We start from the raw sequence: 18,259 nt of genomic DNA, 5'->3' as shown, positions 1-18,259 counted from the left end.
GCGAGTGCGAAAAGGAGCAAGGGGAAGGGGTGGGGAAAAAAATGAATCCTTTGCTCCCCACCCTCTCACACTTCTCCTCCTCTTTTTGCTCACCCCTTCCCCTTCTCTCGTTTTTTTGCTTACCCCAGGCGTGTTCGTTTGCTCCCTTCGTTTGCTCGATCTCCCCGCCTGGAAAATGGGAAGGGAATATCTGTACCACAGGCTAGAGAGGCGTTTTTCACCACCTCCCCCAGCCCTTCCTCCCATAAAAGAAGTCTAAGAGTTGGAACGTGTTATTTCTGCGGTGAATATAGGGTCTTATGAAACAGACGTACTCGGAGAAATTGAGTTAAAAAGTCCTTGTTATGGATCTCCAATTTAATAGTGATCTCACTTCGTGTTTTACCACTATACTGATTTACAAGCCTAGTTCGGTCAAATGTCGTGTAAACTTATCCATCACAAAAATTGATAAGTAATTGATTCTAATCACGCTCATTTTTAAAGCAATTTGGACAGCGATACCCCTAGATAAATTTTCCTGCCAAACTTTCTCAGAATATGATTTTTTTTAACGTGAACGGGGAACGAATGTTCAGTACCGTCACAAGATCGAATTTTCGAGCGGAATAACCAGAACATCGGTAATTAAGGAAATTCAACCAGATGACTCGAACAACGATAATGAACGGGTATTTGAAATAGAAGATAGTATTCGACAACAGCGTGTATTCCACAACAAAATACAACTGATCAACACTGACACTTGATAGAGGGTAGCCCTTTTCACAGCTAACTTTTACAATTTAATCTGAACACGTATGTGCGGGAAAATTCGGGCAATTTTGCACTTTCTGCCCGAAATTGCCTCTCGCCCTTGTTGGATTACACTGAAATGCAAATAACAAAAGTTGACCCTGAAAGGGGCTGTTAGCGACGAGTTTGCCGTTTTGTCTTGTTGTCCAATAGCATGGTAGCATCGTCTGGGAAAATGGACGGTGGCGTCAAGACTAAGTAGCTATTATATCTAACTGAAACTGCCTCGTCCCCAATCGCCCGCGCGATAGTAAAAAAAATATAATAATCATTAACTAATAATAAATAATAATTAATAATAATTAAACAATAATAATTTATCCTTCTCATCAATCCCTGCATTCGAGCTCCCCACTTGCTACCAGCTCCTGCTCGCGCCAAGAAAAGCCCGAGGAGGTGACTGGAAGGCGCGTCTTTATCAATGTCTGTTACATGAAATACGTTCGATTGGATGACAAAGTGAAGCGGCTTTTTTTAAGAAAACCAATCGCTTTGCTCTGAGGAACTCAAAACCAAAGAAAACTCGAAATACTTTTGACACTCGAGTAAAAATCGCTCTAACACAGCTTGCTGGGCACCTTTTAGAGATTTGAGAAATTTTAGAGATTTTGGGTACTTACCATTTACATGGGAAAACCGAAAATTTCAGTTGGAAAATCAAATGGTTCGCGCCATTCCGTTTGGGAAGCTTCAGAAAATATGGGCTGTGATTTGAGGTGATGCTATTTTTCTGCTCTTTTAAGTCTCTCTAGCTGATGTGGATATACTTTATAGCGATTCCCTCTCCCGCAATGTTCAATTTAATTGTTTAATGTTTATGCCTGAAATTTCCAACCGGATGGTTTTTGTAAATGGTAAGCACCCAAGGTATGTTTTGATGATCGAAGCTGTTCAGTTCATTGTAAAGCCAGATCCTTTCTTTATCTCCAAAGCAACAAACCCTTTATGTTTAGCCATATTGTAAATTACAACTTAGCAGTTTAAAATTCGAGAAACAGGATCAACTGAAATCAGACAACAATCACTTTCACTTTTGACTTGAGTTAGCAGTTATCTGCATAGAATTACGCATCACTTTAGTGATTTCCTTTTGCAATGTGGTGGAATTTGAATTCTGTGTAGTATTTGTGTGTTACGTTCTTTCAATTTCTATCGAAGTAAAGTTCAGCGTTAGTAATTTTGACGGGTACGAACATTGGGGTTTGCAGTATTTTTACGCATATTATGGGATTGCGGAGCGGGTGGAGGGGTGCAAAGAAAGCTCATGCGATGGAACGTAATGCATCTGAGCACGGATAATCTGAGGGTGCGTCCCTTTTGAGTGATCTGGATCAAGATCAGTAATACAAGATCACTCAGATCATGGTGCATCAAAGGAGCTGGTGAATCCATGATCTGACTGATCTTGGATCAGTGGTCCTGATCCAGATCAATCGGTCACGTGACATGCTTTTCAAGAACACACTGATTTAGTCACTAGTAAATGTATATTGTTCTCAGAAATGGAAAGAAAATTAATTTTCAAACAAAATCGTTAGATGAACAACTCTTTAACTCTTCATATGTGGCCTTGTTTTGATCGAATACAAGACTAATTAAAAAATTGATCATGTTTTTTGCTGCAAGGTAGAAGAAGAGTTTAGGAAAAAATAAACAACCTCACCATCAGTTTGAATTAAAATGTGAAAACACACATTTTTATATCCATATCATAAAATCATGATCGTTGGTTTCCACTTGATTGCGTTTCTTGGGAATGAATTTTGTTTTTTGGTAAATAAATTTAATTTGTTCCTCAGTTTCGGGATCCAAAGGGCTGAAAAAACATATGACCTGGATTTTGTCATATAGAGTGTGTTCATGTGATGTCATCAAATTCTCGAATCCAAAACTAAAGAGCCCCTAGAGTTTTATCCTCTTCAGGCATAAGAGGTACTAAATTTGTATCTGTTTACAACTTTTCAGCTCAATAGCATCCTTCGTTTGGAAACCAGCACATTTTGATTTTCAGAGTTATGGCGGTGCGTGACATGAAGCTAAGATTGCATTTGTCAAAAAATATACAGTTATCTTGCGAGTTTTAGCCATTTTTGGAGTTACAGTAAAGTATTAAGAAAAATGCCTGTGTAAATGTTTTTTTGTTGGGTACAGATAATCAGTTGTGCACATGTAGATAGCCAAAGTAAGTTCCAGATGTTTACATTATTTTCCGGCCTCCATATTGGAGGACTATGGAGGTCCTCCAACATGGTGGCTCCATACTAAGCCTGCTCTATAATTTGGCGCGGAACATTTCGACAAATATCTCAACTTTGGGACAATGCACACACCTTGAACTTGGAGAACTGTCTTCTTTATTTATCGTCTTTAATATCACAATGTCTAATTACTGTATCCACTGAATGGTTTTTGGTTTTATTTTTCATCACACGACAATTAATGCACACACTCTGTTGTGTAAATGTAGTTCCAGCAAATAACCATACTCCCCCCTACAGAAGCCTTTTCATTTTAAGCCCCATCCCCTCAGAATTTCCTTTCCAGGGGGGTTTAAGACCCGCATCCAATCCAGAATTGCCGAGTTTTTTTGCCCTCATCTCAGAACTCCTCGGAAGTTCCAAGTTGTTTTATAGTTACATACATGTAGAAAATTGACCGCTCACACTGTTACGATAATTTTGTTATTATACTTTTTTTTATGGTGGCCACATGAAATTGAATGTCTGGCATTTGAGTGAATGCTAATTAGCCCGAAATTAAATACTTCTGCAGCACAAGAGTAGTGGGAGTGAAGCTAGCCCAGTAGAATGAGCATGCACATAAGGGAGGGCTATATAAGAGATGATATCATGTGGGATTTCATTCTAGGCCAACACCTCATTTGAGATAACATTATTTTTGTTCATTTTATTTTCCTTTATTTTTTAGGGTATTTACTTCTAAGTATGTGGTCCCTTAATGTGTAGCTTCATAGGTTGGGCTATTTAGAGCTTGAGCCATGGTTCCTACCCAGATTTCCTGCCAGGTTCTCTCTTTCCCACTGTTTTTTTTTTTCTGGCAGGTTTTTTCTGGCCTCCATCTGACAGTACTATCTTTGTAAACTGTCACTTAGCTCTGTATCATCTTTTAGTATATAATTTCCAGAGGTGAATATAAGAATTGGACATTCTGATTGGTCAAAAAGCTCATCATATGACACTCTATTCACCCCGTTATAGCTTGGTTACTAAGCTCACCATCTTTTCCATTTCGGCAAGTAAACATGGCAGACAGTTGTTGAATGAAGTTTTCATTTATTCAAAAGACATCACTTGAAGTCCAGGATATTTGAAAGGATGGAGAATTTTCAAAATGACTGCTGTCAATTCCAGATTATTACCTAAGAAACTGTAGATTTGAACTTTCTATTAAGATGTAATTAACGGCGCGGCCATGGGCCAAGCGCGGTTCATGGTTTACCCATGGTTTATTTATTTATTTTTTTTGTCGGTGTTTTTTTCTGTCAGTGACCAGACGCAGACCTCCGTTCGGCCAAATTTCAAGTCACGCAACATGTGGTTTGTTCGCCAAAAGCTGTTGAAACATTAATACACGGACAATTTTACAGATATTGTTTTCTTTGTTGTGGGTAAAATATATTTTCGTTTGGTTTTATCGAAGCGTTGGATTCAAAAGGAATAATAAACACGCTAAAAAAAAGTATTACGTCAGCCATGGAATGCGTTGACGTTGCAGCTTTCACTTTCCCTAGGTGACAAATAAGATCATGTTTACTTTGCAAGGTTATTTTGGCAGAAGCGACGTTCATTAATTTATTTGCAGTTTTGCTAGTATTTCTTATGGTTTAGGCAAATGAAGTAAATTCTTTGGCTGTTTCATCGCAGCGAGTTCATAGATGGGAAGGAAAATTAAATATTTGCAAGCCAAGCAAAGAACATGTCAGAACATGAAAGGATTACGTCACTGGTAGAGAAATAACCACCGTACCAAAGATAGCCGTGAATAACGTAATTGTTAAATTATGTGACTCGTGTGACTACTTTGCTAGCCCTTTACTCAAGAGAAAAAACAATTTAATTTAATCATGACTTTTGATAGTGTTATTATTGTTGCGTTCGTATCGTTCATGCCCATCCATATCCCAAAGAAAGTTCCAGATTAAGAACATTACGTCACAATGGCTACGAGTACGACTGATGGTGCAATAATACAGTTTGTGTTGACCAAGTGATGTGGTGTCTACAGGAATCAATGAATCATCAAGGACTGCTTTGGAATGTGCACTGCATTGCACTGTAGTGCTAAGAAAACAGTTAAATTTTAAAAGCGCGGTTATAAGATCTAACAGATCTTCTTGTTATGACGTAAAATACATAGACGGTCTGCCTTTGTTTTACAAAGATATTCTTACTTTTTTCAACGAATTAAAAACTCTCTACAGCTATGACGGAATGTAAGATATAGTCCTTTTTAATCAAAGAAATTATCATCGGAGGAAAACCAGTTTTCATTAAAGAATGGTTTGACAGTAATATTTTGTCTATCCAAGATCTGATGAACAGTAATGGTCAAGTACTGTCTTTCCAAGAATTTAATAACAAGTACATGTATGACTGCAATACGAATTTTCTCCAATTTTACCAAGGTACCGGCGCAATCCCATCAAAATATTTAGTAATCAAAACAAGAAATACAGAGCCACTGGAAAACGAACTATATACAGTATACAAGAAATAACTTTCTGTTTCAGTTAGACGACTCTACACAAATACAACTGGATAATGCTAAAACTAGAGACTTCTATGGTTTACTAAACCGGAAAATTCACACTGTCAGCCAGACTGGCCCAATGAATTGGAAAAGCAAAATAAGACTAGATGAGAATGCCTGGAAAAACATTTTCACCTCCCTAAAGAGCATCTGCAAGGAGACAAAATTGAAAGAATTCCAGACTGGAGTTTAAATTAATTCATGGGATTGTAGTTACTGAAAAAGAGCTTCATCGATATGGTATTAAAGTGGATGATGAATGTCTCTACTGTGGTGAGAAAGATTCAATTGATCATACTTTTCTTCGCTGTCGATTTGTAAAGATTTTCGTTAGCAACGTAATTGACTGGTTTAACGCTGCCAACAACTCAAAAATTTGCTCCAACAGTTGAACAGTAACTATTTGGTATCATATCTGGCCCATACAGAAAAGAAATATTAAAGAAATTTAATTACATGATCCTATTTATGAAATACTTCATATACACTAGTAAGATGCGTAACCAAGCTACATGTATTTACCTTTCAGTCTTTTTTAATACAGTTTTATTTAAGTATAGAATAGAAAACTTTAGTCTTTAGCTACAAAGAAATGCCCCTCCCAAAAGCACAAAACCTTCCATGAAATTGGTCAAGTTATGCACGAGAGAAATGTTAGCGTCAGTAATGTGAAAACCAGTGTAAAGTAGGTTGGGTGATATATGTGATAGTTGTTGTAATTACTATTAGTAAAATTCTACTATTATACTAAAGCAAATGCTGCAACCTGATTGGCTGAGCTACTTGTATACTATCAGCCATTGTTTTCATCGTTTTTCTGAAGTTTTGGAAGAAAGTTTAGATGTACATGTTAATGGATAATTCAATTCCTGAGAAGACTAAAAGGGGGACATTAACAGTTTCTTGACTTTAAAAACTTGAGATTATTGAAAAAATGGGTGTGCACGTGTAAACAACAGCAAATTTACCAAGAACAAGAACAATTTTGTTAAAGCATAAAGTTCAATAATGCATTGAAATATAATTGGAAACCTTCTGCCTCATCAACTATCACCTCATAGCGGAGCTCCGGCGGCCCATAGGGTTGCCAAGCAGAGCCCCATACTCATATAGGAAAGAAAAGGAAACCCATGAGTTGATTTTCTCATGGTTATCATGGCTAGCGGTATTGCTCGTGGGTGTGTACGCAATACGATGATGGCGGAGTTACCCAACATGGCAGCCATACTCCAAATAATAGGTTGACAGAGACATGCAGCCTTGGTTTACCGTGTACTTCCTTGATATTGGACATCCATGTTATGATCAATTGACACCTGCCAAAACAAGGTATCCACTGACCAGTATCACGTGACCGTATCACAGACTCAAGTTTTCATCTCCTCGTAGTCGTGTGTTTTTTTGAAGTTAACCGCTGATCAAGTGCTGGATATCGATTGGATCGTGGGCTCATATTAGGTTAACTTGTTGGAAACAGGGCAGGATTGTTCGGAAGCCGGTTAACACTAACCCAGGATTAAATGTTAACCGAATTATAACTTCTTCTTCTATACAAATGTTTTTGCTGTTTTGTTTTGTGTATATGGTGATTATTAAAACTCAAAACAGAAGGCCAAACAATATACAGAAAACCTCACAGCAAAGTTACAAAACTCAAATCAAAATTCTTCCATTTTCTGGGTTAGTTTAATCGGGCTTTGAACAACCGGGCCCAGGAGCTACGCTTTTAGGCTGGCTTAAATCTATATATTAGAAATCTCGAGCTCGTAATCTAATTGTTAAGTAGTGCATGAAACTAATAAAGTGCTTTAAAATAAAAAATAAAAATAAATAAAATAAATGACTGCTGTCACCCTTGGACCAAAAATCTTTTCAAGAACTTCTATTCAAGGCTTTTAAGAATTGTAAACGCAGTGGTTGCGTTGATCACCGGTAGGTCAGATCAATTAACTGAAATTTATTTTTCTTCAAACTGAAGCTACTCATTTTTAGGCGATGGTGACAACTGTGAATGAAGTCAACAAAGGTAAAACAAAGGTACCAGATGAATTTATTTTTCGTAGTGTTTCACTCATTTGTTTTACTGCCGAACTCGATGATTAAATTGATTGACAATCGATGTACATTTAAGCCTATTATTAAAACTACAGCTGCATACATGTAGGTGTATGCACACAAATAGTAAATGCGTCTGTGTTTTTATGTTTAAGTCTGTTATTTTGTAGTCCTTGGTATTCACCTCTGAAAATTATACTAAAACAATTATTGGCCTCAGGCTCATTTAACATTGGTGAATATTGAAGGTTGAGTGGGGAAAAGGAACTAGAAATTAAGCAAACAGTAATATACGGAGAAGAAAAGCTTTATGATATTGAAAAAGTCTTCACCTCTTGTGTTACAGAGATGTACACAAGTTTTAGAAACATCAGTATGAATACAGGGCACTTGGCCAGGGATCAGGAGATCAGTTTTTGCAGTGGGCCATTTAGTATCAGTTCGGTTTTATGTCCAAGTGGCCGCCGTTCTTTTAAGGATAATTGAAGGAAACTCGCAGCAAAAAGACAAACTTTAATTGCAAGACATGTTTAAGCTCAACTGAGAGGAAAAGAGATTTATTTATTTCAGCTTATTCCTTTTTTGATTGTTATTTAAAACAATTTACATAAGAAATACTTTAGTAGCCAATTTGTAACATCCGTTTAATTCCCACAAAAGTCATCTCGGTTGATTGCATTCACTTCTTGGGGCTGTCAATCAAGAGGGAAACTTTTAGTTCTGGCAAAATTGGAAAACTGCCATTTCTCCACCAATACATGTATTTAGTCTTTTTCAATATATATTTTTTTAAAAATTAGAGATGACACCTCGACCATTATTTTGACCCAAACATCCAAATTTTAAGAAAATTGCCAATCTGTAGGAATACGGTGACCTAAATTTCCATTACAAACTGCTTTGAATAAATAAATTACATTCAATTGTTGTTTTGTATGCAAGATTTTTGTGCACTGTTTAAGAATTAGACTGTACTGTAGGAGCCAGAGTTTTCTTTGCACAAATAATCAACTCAAATGTGTGCCTTTGACTGTCACGCATAGAAAATGAGGGCAAATAGTTTCTAATTAGTAGACAAGTAAATGATTTAAGGTGGCTGGCAAATACAGCAGGCCTGGGGTTTCATTTTCAGTAGGAGGGCAACTGGTTTAAACAGGCGGGCAAATTTTTTTGACGTGAACTTCTTTTTAATAAAAACTCCCCCTAGATGGTCAAACCAGATGGGCAAACTCATCCTCATAGCGGGTCAATTTGACCAGTGCCCAGTCTTTAACTCCTGATTACCACAGTGAGTCTCCAATACTTTTCAGCAGTTATACTTTGATGGATGAATGCTTCTAGCTCTTGATTTAATGAAGCTGGATTTTAACCCTTGTTGCTTAGCCTATGTGTAGCTGTACCCACCCTCCAGGACTGGGTATGGCTACATTGTAGGCTGCTTTTTGCTCTGAATTATTCCACAAGCCAGTTGTTGCCTCGCAGTCATTTAAAGAGACTGGCATTAACTAAGTTGCAAAGACAACATTTTGTATTTCCAAAAAATATCCATACCTTCATAATTTTTCCAACACCCCCCACCCCTCTAGTAATTTCAATTAAGCTTGATACATTTCTTTAATGTTTTGCTCTTAGAGAACCCCCCACAGCGCAGGGAATTTCAATCCCTTCTCTGGGGGAGGTGGGGAGGAGTATGGATATATTCTGGAACTGCAGATTAGCACTTACATAATGCAGTATTGTACGGTAAAATCCCACTTTAAAGCCCTGGGCTTATATAACTTCATAGGGGGTTTTGGGTGGGCATATTAACAGGGATGAGCGGGGGGATGGGGTGGGCTCATATCCGGCGGGGCATATAAGCAGAATAAAAAAAATGTTTCAGAACGACAAGATGAAACGTATCTGAGAAAAAAATTCAAGCTGACATATCATTACATTTAGAGCTATTGCATTTATAATACATTTATTGTGCATCACAATAAACGGAGAATTTACCGCAAAAACATCTATAAAACACTAATGTGACTGGAACAAGTGGAACGGAACAGAACAAAAGTAAAAAAACCACAAGCCTTAATGTTATCAATCTTCCTGTCCTCTAGGTAGAATTAACAAAGTTCATACGGTACTTGTATTGTATGCCTACAACTTTAGATTAAGAATTTTGATGTTTGTAAAGAAATGCACTCATACATTAGATGGGTTTATATTTGGCTGGGCTTATATCCGGGGGGGATGGGGGGGGGGGAGCTTATATCCAGAATAATATCTTTGTTAGCAGATAGATGGGCTTATGTCCTGAAAGGCTTATGACCGGAGGGGAGGGCTTTAAAGTGGGATTTTACAGTATGTAGTAAGCTTTCTTGCTCCAAGACTATAATTTAGGGAGTAATCGCACATTAGGAATTTCAAAATCAAACGAGCACACAGCAAGAGGCTGATTTGAAATTACGAGCGCATTGGACACCCATGTGATATCAGTCATGTGCCAACTACATGATAAATAGGTGTGTGGAGAACCAATCACAATCAAGAATTTTGTTTTGGACACTATTTCTTTTTAAAGCAGCTTGGTTACTTCTTTTGTTTCTTTGATTTTCTTTGTGTTTACTTTGTTTGCAGAACTATGTCAGCACCTGAAAATAACAGCCCTGGTGGGAGTTTAAGGGATGACGACAGTGATCCACCATCTCTCAGTATTGAAGTGAAGAAGCTCAGTGATCTTCCAAAAACGTCAAAACAATGGAGCAATGTCGATCTCCCAGTAGACATTCTGTTATTGACAGTCCAGGATAGTGAGTTCTTGGCATGTCATTATTACCTAAGAGATGCTGTTAGAAGTTATTCTCAAACTCTTGGATATGTGTACTTTGGAAACATGGGTGATCAGGACAAGCCATGTAAAGTTGCTTTAGTGAAGTGTTCTAAAGGCTCCTCAGATCCTGGTAGCTCACAGACAGCTGTTACCAATGCTGTTACCCTATTGAGACCCAAGATCACTTTTTGTGTTGGCTTCTGCAAAGGTCTGAATCATGAAAACACCAATCTAGGAGATGTGGTCATATCATGTAAGGTTACAACAGATGCCTACAAAACACCAGTGAGCAGAGATGTTGGTAACCTTGTCAGAAATGCAGCTGACCTCTGGCGTCCACCCTTAAAATGCCCAGAAGCTTTTAGAGACGTCAAAGTACACTGTGATGGTGAGATTTTGAGCTGTCCAGGTCCAGTTGGTGCTGAACAGCAGCGTAAATTACATCCAGAGGCAATTGCAGTTGAAATGGAAGGAAAAGGTGAGATTGACTTGTATTAGCCTGTTCAGCTAAAACTAGAAAGGTCTATAACATTTCAGGTAAAAATACAGATTCTTATGGGCACTGGATTATTGGAATAATTAGCTAATATTTCTTTCATCATGATTAAGTTTGCCTCAGTAGTGTTCATGTTTCCTTTGGTTGATTGCACTTCCTTGTTCAAAACCTGCTTAAAATTATTTTGTACAGTCACATACAAAGCTCTGTGATAAGGGTTAGTACTTTAGTCTACCATACATAAAAAGCTTGTATGGCTTGGGTTATGATCAAGATGTAATTATGGTCTTCAGCAGCTATGGATTTTGGTTCAATAATCCCTTTCACTTTTAGCCTGTGAGAGAGCCAAGCTGTCTTGCAGGGTGGGGGTTGGTGGGTTTTATGAGGAAGGAAAGAGGGGGAGAACTTGCACAAGTATCTCGTATTCTTGTATTCTCTCCTTCTTTCCTTTCCTTCTCCATTCCTGACCCTCTCAGAGAGCTAACCCACAGGCCGTTTTAGTTTTTCTGATGCATTTCAAAATCTTCAACTTTCCCTGTCATCTGTAAACAATGTGCTTTCTGTTTCTGGTACCTTGTTCATAGTCCTAAATACAATAAAAGCTTTTAGGATGGGTTCGTCAATGTGCAAATGCCCTTGCACGTTTTTAATACCAAAGGTCTTTATAAGTAAAAAGACACAACTTTTAGTATCTTAAGACTGCTCTATGATCACAGTATGTCCACAATACGCAAGTGTTTACATGCAGAATATTTTGTTGTTTACTTACCATGTACCTGTTTGCGCACACATTACATGTACTTATACTTCCTTTGTCTGTTCTTTTCTTCTAGGAATGTTTACCGCTGCCCATGATTTGAAATCAGAATGGGTTGTTGTCAAGGGTGTGTCTCGTTTTGCAGATAGCAGTGCAAATAAGTTGTGGGAAACCTTTGCCAGTGTCATGGCCGCTTCTCTTGTGTCCAATATATTAAGTGATCCCTTTGTTTTTGAACAATGGCCTCACTATGGAGGTATGTACGGTAGCGTGTACTAAGTTCTTTTTAACAATTGTACAAGTAATTGTCTTGCAGAGACCAACCTGCATGTAGTTCCTTTGTCTGCTTTGTTTTACAAAAAAACTTTCAGAGAAGGGAGGCTTTTGGCTCACAGTCACGTGACTCAGTATCAATCACCTCTGAGACCCCAGGTGCATTTAGGATTAAAAGAGATGGAGAGGAACAAATGGAGCCACAGTTAAAAATCCAAAAAATCTTAATTGAAGCTTTCCCCTGAGAAAAGGCTGCTATAAGAAATACCTGCCATAAAAAAAAAACGCAAAATATTGAACCAATATTTCCTAGAAATGGCCCTCTCGCTAGGTCAATGACATTTATGTGTTTCTTTGTATCTATCCATTCTCCAATTGAACCCTACAGTGAGGTTATTTTCATTGTTTCTATCCAGTGTACTTTTCACAGCTGTGTGTCACTGTTGCCAGCACAGTTAAATTTGACAAAATTTTTCACTGCAGGCATGTCAGCTGGGGAAGAGAGTTCAAATAGGCATTCAAAGATAGAGTCACCATGTTCAAGTGATCATCCCGATGCTAAAGGAGCGGGGCTTGCAGGTACTGTTGTTAGCGACAATTCTAGTTGTATATACAACAGCAACAATAATAACAACATCTTGATTCACTCGTACATTTACGATTAGATGAAAAACGCCAGGCCGGGGTCCCAGGGTGTGGAAAACACAGAGTCTGGTGGAAAACATGGGGTCTGAGTGCAAAACAGGGGGTCTAAGTGGAAAATACAGAGTCTAAGTGAAAAAGATGGGGGTATAGTAAAAATGAGAACTCGAAATTTTGTTAGTTTAAACTGCAATGAAAATCAATTCAGCATCTCCACGTGAAACACGTTTCTCAAACATTTCGTGAGAAAGAAAACCATTCAAGAGCCAACTTGCCGTGCAGTGGTTTTCTTTTGCACTGGGCGTCTATTTTATTTTTTGCAGTAACTTCTGTGGATGTTTTTTTTTTTTTACCTTTATTAAAGCGATATTAAAATAATAAAGATTGTTTTGCCTAGTATCTTTAACCGTGAAAAGCGACAGTTGCCGTATTTGTTCCATCAAAAGCTGTTTACCTGTAAGTAGGACCTCGAGAAATGGGAACAAAAATTACCATAGAATATTTGGAATAAACAAATAAAATATGCCTGGCCCAGCCAGGCCAAATTTAAAACAAAAGCTAAGGGGGTTTAAGTGGTTAGTAATCAAGAAAATATGTACGGTAACCTTCTTGAAATGCCAGTTCGAAAATAAATTCTGGTGTTCTTTCAAATAAAACAAAAGTCAGCGCAGTACTGTAGTTGCTTGCGTTAATTTCAGCATGAATAATCTCCACTCTTACAAATGTGGATTTCATTTTTGGTGTCTCCTTACACACGAGTTTCCAAAAAAAAAAATATTCTAGTGAAATCAAAATGTTATTCCCTTTACATTCAATATCAACTGGGACCTCACTAGCGATTCATAAATGATCAGACTCCAGGGTTATAATTACATCTGTCGTATTGTGCATTAGGGACCAGTCATTATTTATCGCCTGGGGGTGCGGAGGATTTTGGGGGGATCGTTGGCTTTTTAGGATGAGAGAATGGGTTATCATTCATAACTGAGAGCCCAAAAGGGGATCACTAAATGTCACATGCCCATACAGACTTTGTGGACGGCTATTTGACGCTCTAAAAAGTAACTTAGCAGTTTCCAAACACTTGGGATGGTTAGTTGCTGGTATGTCAACTGACATCAGTCGCAGAGTTCTCAGTAGATGGGCGGAATTCTACCAGCTGTAAAATCAAATGTAGCCAGCTGTTCTGTATAACAATAACAATTCAGTATTTTAAGTTGTAAAGCACTGTTGATCAGTAAATGTAAATAGCACTCTAGAAGTTATGAAATTATTATTATTATTATTATTGTTATCATTATCATTATTATTATTAAATTGACTTGCAGACTGAGATGTTTCAAGAAGGAAATAGTATTTTAGTCAAAAATGTGAAACAGCGCTACTTGCTACATCTAGGTTTAAGTTTATTAAATACACTAATTTGTGAAGCAGGCAGAGCCAGGGCCCCTTTGGATATCAGCCTCGTCGCTGAATTGGCCACCCTGGCTAAATAAAGTTTACCTTTACCTTTAACCCAATCCAGGCTACTTTTTTCATCTCCCCGCCTCCCCGTGACAGCTCTGAATTAAGAACATTGTTTTCCATCATATATTTAGGTGAAAACTGTTGTATGGGGCCCTTAAGGTAACGTTATTTTCTCTAGGAGTTCTAGGAGCACCCCCTGTGAAATTGTGAAAATCTAAACAAGCTCACACAGGATTGCTATACACTCTAGAGGCTTAGGGACAAAATTTAATGTCAGTTTTAGGTACTCATCCAGTGCAAAAACATGAAGAAACTTTGTTCACCTACAGTTTGTAGGTTAATCTTTTAACCCTTTTTACATGAAGACCGAATGGCAAGTGGTAGAAATTAAACATAAATAAAAAAACAATGGCCACCCGCATTTTCAAGCCCCAAAATAGTATAAATTAGGTTGAGCTTTCATTGTACTAACCAAACAATTTGGAGACAAAATTCTGACAATATTGCCACAAAAAACAAGAACAGAGAAACTAAAAACTGTTTGGGGGTGGAGCTCTCTTGTAAGTTGAATATTTGATTTAAAAAAATCATATTCTATTGTGTTTGTTTTAATTAAATTAATTAAATAAACTTTCCAAAAAAGAGAATTTCACTAATAAGAGTTATTTCCCTGATACAATATCTACTGTTTTTCTGTAGCTATCCATAATTAAAGAACCACTACAGTGATGTCGTGTTATTTCTATAAAGTGTAGGTCACTGTTGTGTATCATTTTTACCAGCACAGTCAAATTTGACAATGTGTTTTCCTTGCAGACATACCAGCTGGGAAGAGAGAGTTGCCACGTTCAAGTAATCATTCAGATGCTAAACGACCCAGGTTTGCAGGTACTGTTGTTAGCGATAATTGTAGTTGTATGGCGTGCTGAAAGCCACTGTCATGCTGTGATGCTGTTCTTGGTGATGGAATTTAACTTCAGCTTTGCAATGAAAGTCAGTTGGAATTTTCAGTCCTGACTGACACTTTCTCCATGTAGATGTAAACATTGTTATCGTTAACTCCATTTCACGAGAATTTGTTTAAAAAGCCAGGCTTAAATCTCATCTCCTCTTCCCTCTATCTAACCAGACTGAAATTCTCCATGTTTTCACTCCTTAGTATCAGCTAAAAACTTATATGCTCTTTAAACATGAATCTGTCCCTTGCACCCTTGAAAGCAGGCTTTGAAATATTCATTTTGTTACATTCCATATCTCAAAAGTCAACAGAAGAAAATTAACCAATCAAACAGTTGGTTTAAAAGTTGCTGAGGCTCATTAACCCATTGACTCCTAACCAATCAAACTGGCTTTGAGGGAGAATGGATGTTGTGTCACTTGAGACGCCATCAGCTTTGGCATCATGATTGTATTCTGGGTAATTTCTTAATTATCTGTTGTTGTTTTTCAGTTGTTTATTCGTCTTTTGTGTCAAAAGAGTTATATTATATTACATTTTTATATATATTTTTCAGTTTAGCCTAAAAAAAAGCACAGGGGTGTTTTTGCCGCCAAAAACAAAGCTTGTGGCCTAGGAGTGTCATGGCCCTTCTGTACAAAATAGCACACTTAATTGCTGGTGTGCTCGTGAAATGCATTGTGGGCTATGGCACTCCAAGGCCAAATGGTATATTCTTGTTTGTTTGTCTGTTTGTCTGCTTTTTGTTTGTTTTTGTTATACCATATACTTTTATTTTAGGTTAAATTGAAATACCGTAAATCCTCGAATTAGCGCCTCCCCCCCTCGAATAAGCGCCCCCTTCGAATAAGCACCCCTCTTATCAGCTGAAATTTAAAATAAGCGCCCCCTGCCCTTCCCCCATTTTGTGGACGAATAATGACACAACAGAGGATGTATAGTTTTCGTCATGTATTGCTACATTCTTTCAGTTTGTAAACACGTTAAGTGAACACGTTGAACACGTTAAGTACTGACGGTGCCGCGATTTTAACTGAAGCTTTTTATGTCAATAAACACCTTATGTTGTTGTTTACGCGCAGATGATGTATCAAAAAAATGATCTGGTCAGGCCACGATTTGGGAAAAATTAAATAAGCCCCCTGCTCCTTAAATAAGCGCCCTCGGTCTTCTTCTAAATTTGAAATGAGCACCCCGGGCGCTAATTCGAGGATTTACAGTAATATACATAAAAAATAAAAGAGAGGAAAATATCTACTTTCAGAATGTGAAAATCAATTGAGAAAAACAACCGAAAATAAAGAAATTATGCAAAAATTGCCAGGGCACCCATAGGCTACCATACACGTCAGAAGACGTTTTTGATGATTATCTAATGAAGTGGGAAAATGTCTCACAAGGCAAACCTAAACAAGCATGATGGGATACATTTTATCAGAGATATCCACAATACATGTACGATTTTTTTTTTCCGGTCACAACTCAAGCACAACAATGACCTGTTTTAAACCATTGGTAAAAAACTACTCTGTCTATTCGTTGAAAACTTTCCCTACGGGAACAAAAGGAGCTTATGGGAAAAAAAAATAAAAAAAATATAAAAAATATAAAAAAAGCCACACACACACACACACAAAAGAGACCGAAAAAGGCCAAAAACCAAAGGAAGATGAACGGTGGTATTCTGTTTATCGATACCCTGAATAACGTTTGGCAATTAGTAAATTCGATTTCTTCACCTTTAGTGTCATTTTTTTTTTTTTTTTTTTTTTTTTTTTGTTACACGGCATGGCAAAAGTTTAGTTTAGCGTTTGTTCTGAACGCTGCAATTTCGTTTCCATTTCTCAGTGTCATGGGTAATTTCTAAACATCATTTCTCAGGCTCTATGACTTCCACGCATTAGCTCTTTGCCATGTCTCTTCCATTTTTGGTCCAGTCTATTTTTTCAAACTACAACGATATTTGCTAAGTCATGTAACTGGAAAGAGAAAAAAAAGTATAAATATATATATAAGCGGATTCCATTGATGCCAATTAAAATTCGGGCTATTCAAAAGCCTGTGATGTCATATATTTTACCAACCCTTAACAATTCCATGCGTGAGATGCCAAATGAAGGTAACACGCCTCCGATCCACAGGAACAAAAACTTCATCCCTTTTACTTGGAGCTTTCTTGATTTTTCATTCTAACGCGCGCTAGGGACTGGCACCAGCCACTTCGATGTACACAGCCACGAAGTAGTGTCCTCAGCAGCGACTGTCTGTTATTAGGGGTCAACCTTTCATCTGTGCGCTTTGGTGTCTTCCCTTAAAGAAGCATAACCTTTCCTTCATCTGCCTGCTAACCATGCAAACTACCTGCAGACTACAACAACAACTCTGACAACTCTTTTACCCTTGTTTTATGCCTCTTTATAAATTTGCCCTCAGTTCTGTTCTTGAATGTTAGCCCTCTTGTGACATGTTTTGAAAAATTCGGGTTATTTATAAAACCTTTAATATCATATGCCTTAGCAACCCGTAACAATCCCATGGTTGAGATGCCATAGGAAGTTATCACGCCTCCGATCCACAGGAGTTGTTGCCATTTTTCCTTCTAAGCTGCGGTTAGGGACCATTACAGTACGTACACAAGCACGATATAGTGTCCTTAGCAACCCCTTATCCGTGTGCTTTGGTTCCTCGCTTGAAGCAGCATAACCTTTACTAACTCTGTCTGCGAACCATACAAACTACCCGTAGCTACTCAAGCGCGCGCTTGAGCTCCCCTCCATCTCCCGCACATTTTTTTTGACATGACAAATCTTTTCAAAATCCTTCCCCTGCTCTCAATTGTTATCGCGAAATCTCGTTAAAACTTTCTGTGTGGAGATTAGGCGACTTAGGACGCGCAAGAAAAACTGCGAACCGGGGGAGGGGTTTGTAAAGATTTGTCGTGTCAAAAAACGTGTTGCAGAGGGAGGAGAGAGCGAGAGCGCGCTGGATGACGCGTTTGGGATTAGGGTTACAGAACGATCATGTTGCGAAAAGTTATTTGAGAAAAAATATGGAAAAAAAACTTTGGAAACGACGCTAAAATTCTCCGACTGTCCAGAAGCTATTCAAAAGCAAATGTTTTAAGTTGTAAAAGAATCTTTCGACTTCGGCTTGTGTTTGCTTGGTTTCGTGGAAGCTGCGAAATATAGAGATTCGAGCGAATATTTACACTCCCTGTGATTTAACTGCCGT

General features: G+C 37.9%; 1 protein-coding gene and 1 long non-coding RNA gene across 2 annotated transcripts in view; one reads left to right on the top strand and one right to left on the bottom strand.

Annotated features, from left to right (window-relative positions):
* Positions 1–18,259, bottom strand: part of LOC110040361 (uncharacterized) — a 237,806-nt gene that overhangs the window by 124,652 nt on the left and 94,895 nt on the right. The gene's annotated exons all lie outside the window — the stretch shown is intronic.
* The window catches only part of LOC149098671 (uncharacterized), a 221,759-nt gene that overhangs the window by 187,458 nt on the left and 16,042 nt on the right, over positions 1–18,259 (top strand). The window contains exons 2-5 of the mRNA XM_089278330.1: positions 10,243–10,913; positions 11,765–11,944; positions 12,445–12,540; positions 14,887–14,958. Coding sequence (XP_089134456.1) covers positions 10,247–10,913; positions 11,765–11,944; positions 12,445–12,540; positions 14,887–14,958 — 1,015 coding nt within the window. The 5' untranslated portion in view covers positions 10,243–10,246. The remainder of the gene's footprint in view (positions 1–10,242; positions 10,914–11,764; positions 11,945–12,444; positions 12,541–14,886; positions 14,959–18,259) is intronic.

Source organism: Orbicella faveolata, unplaced genomic scaffold (genome assembly GCF_042242905.1).
Source record: "Orbicella faveolata isolate gen_17 unplaced genomic scaffold, um_ofav_v1 contig_46, whole genome shotgun sequence".
Classification (NCBI taxonomy): domain Eukaryota; kingdom Metazoa; phylum Cnidaria; class Anthozoa; order Scleractinia; family Merulinidae; genus Orbicella; species Orbicella faveolata.
This window is presented reverse-complemented; position numbering and strand designations above follow the sequence as displayed.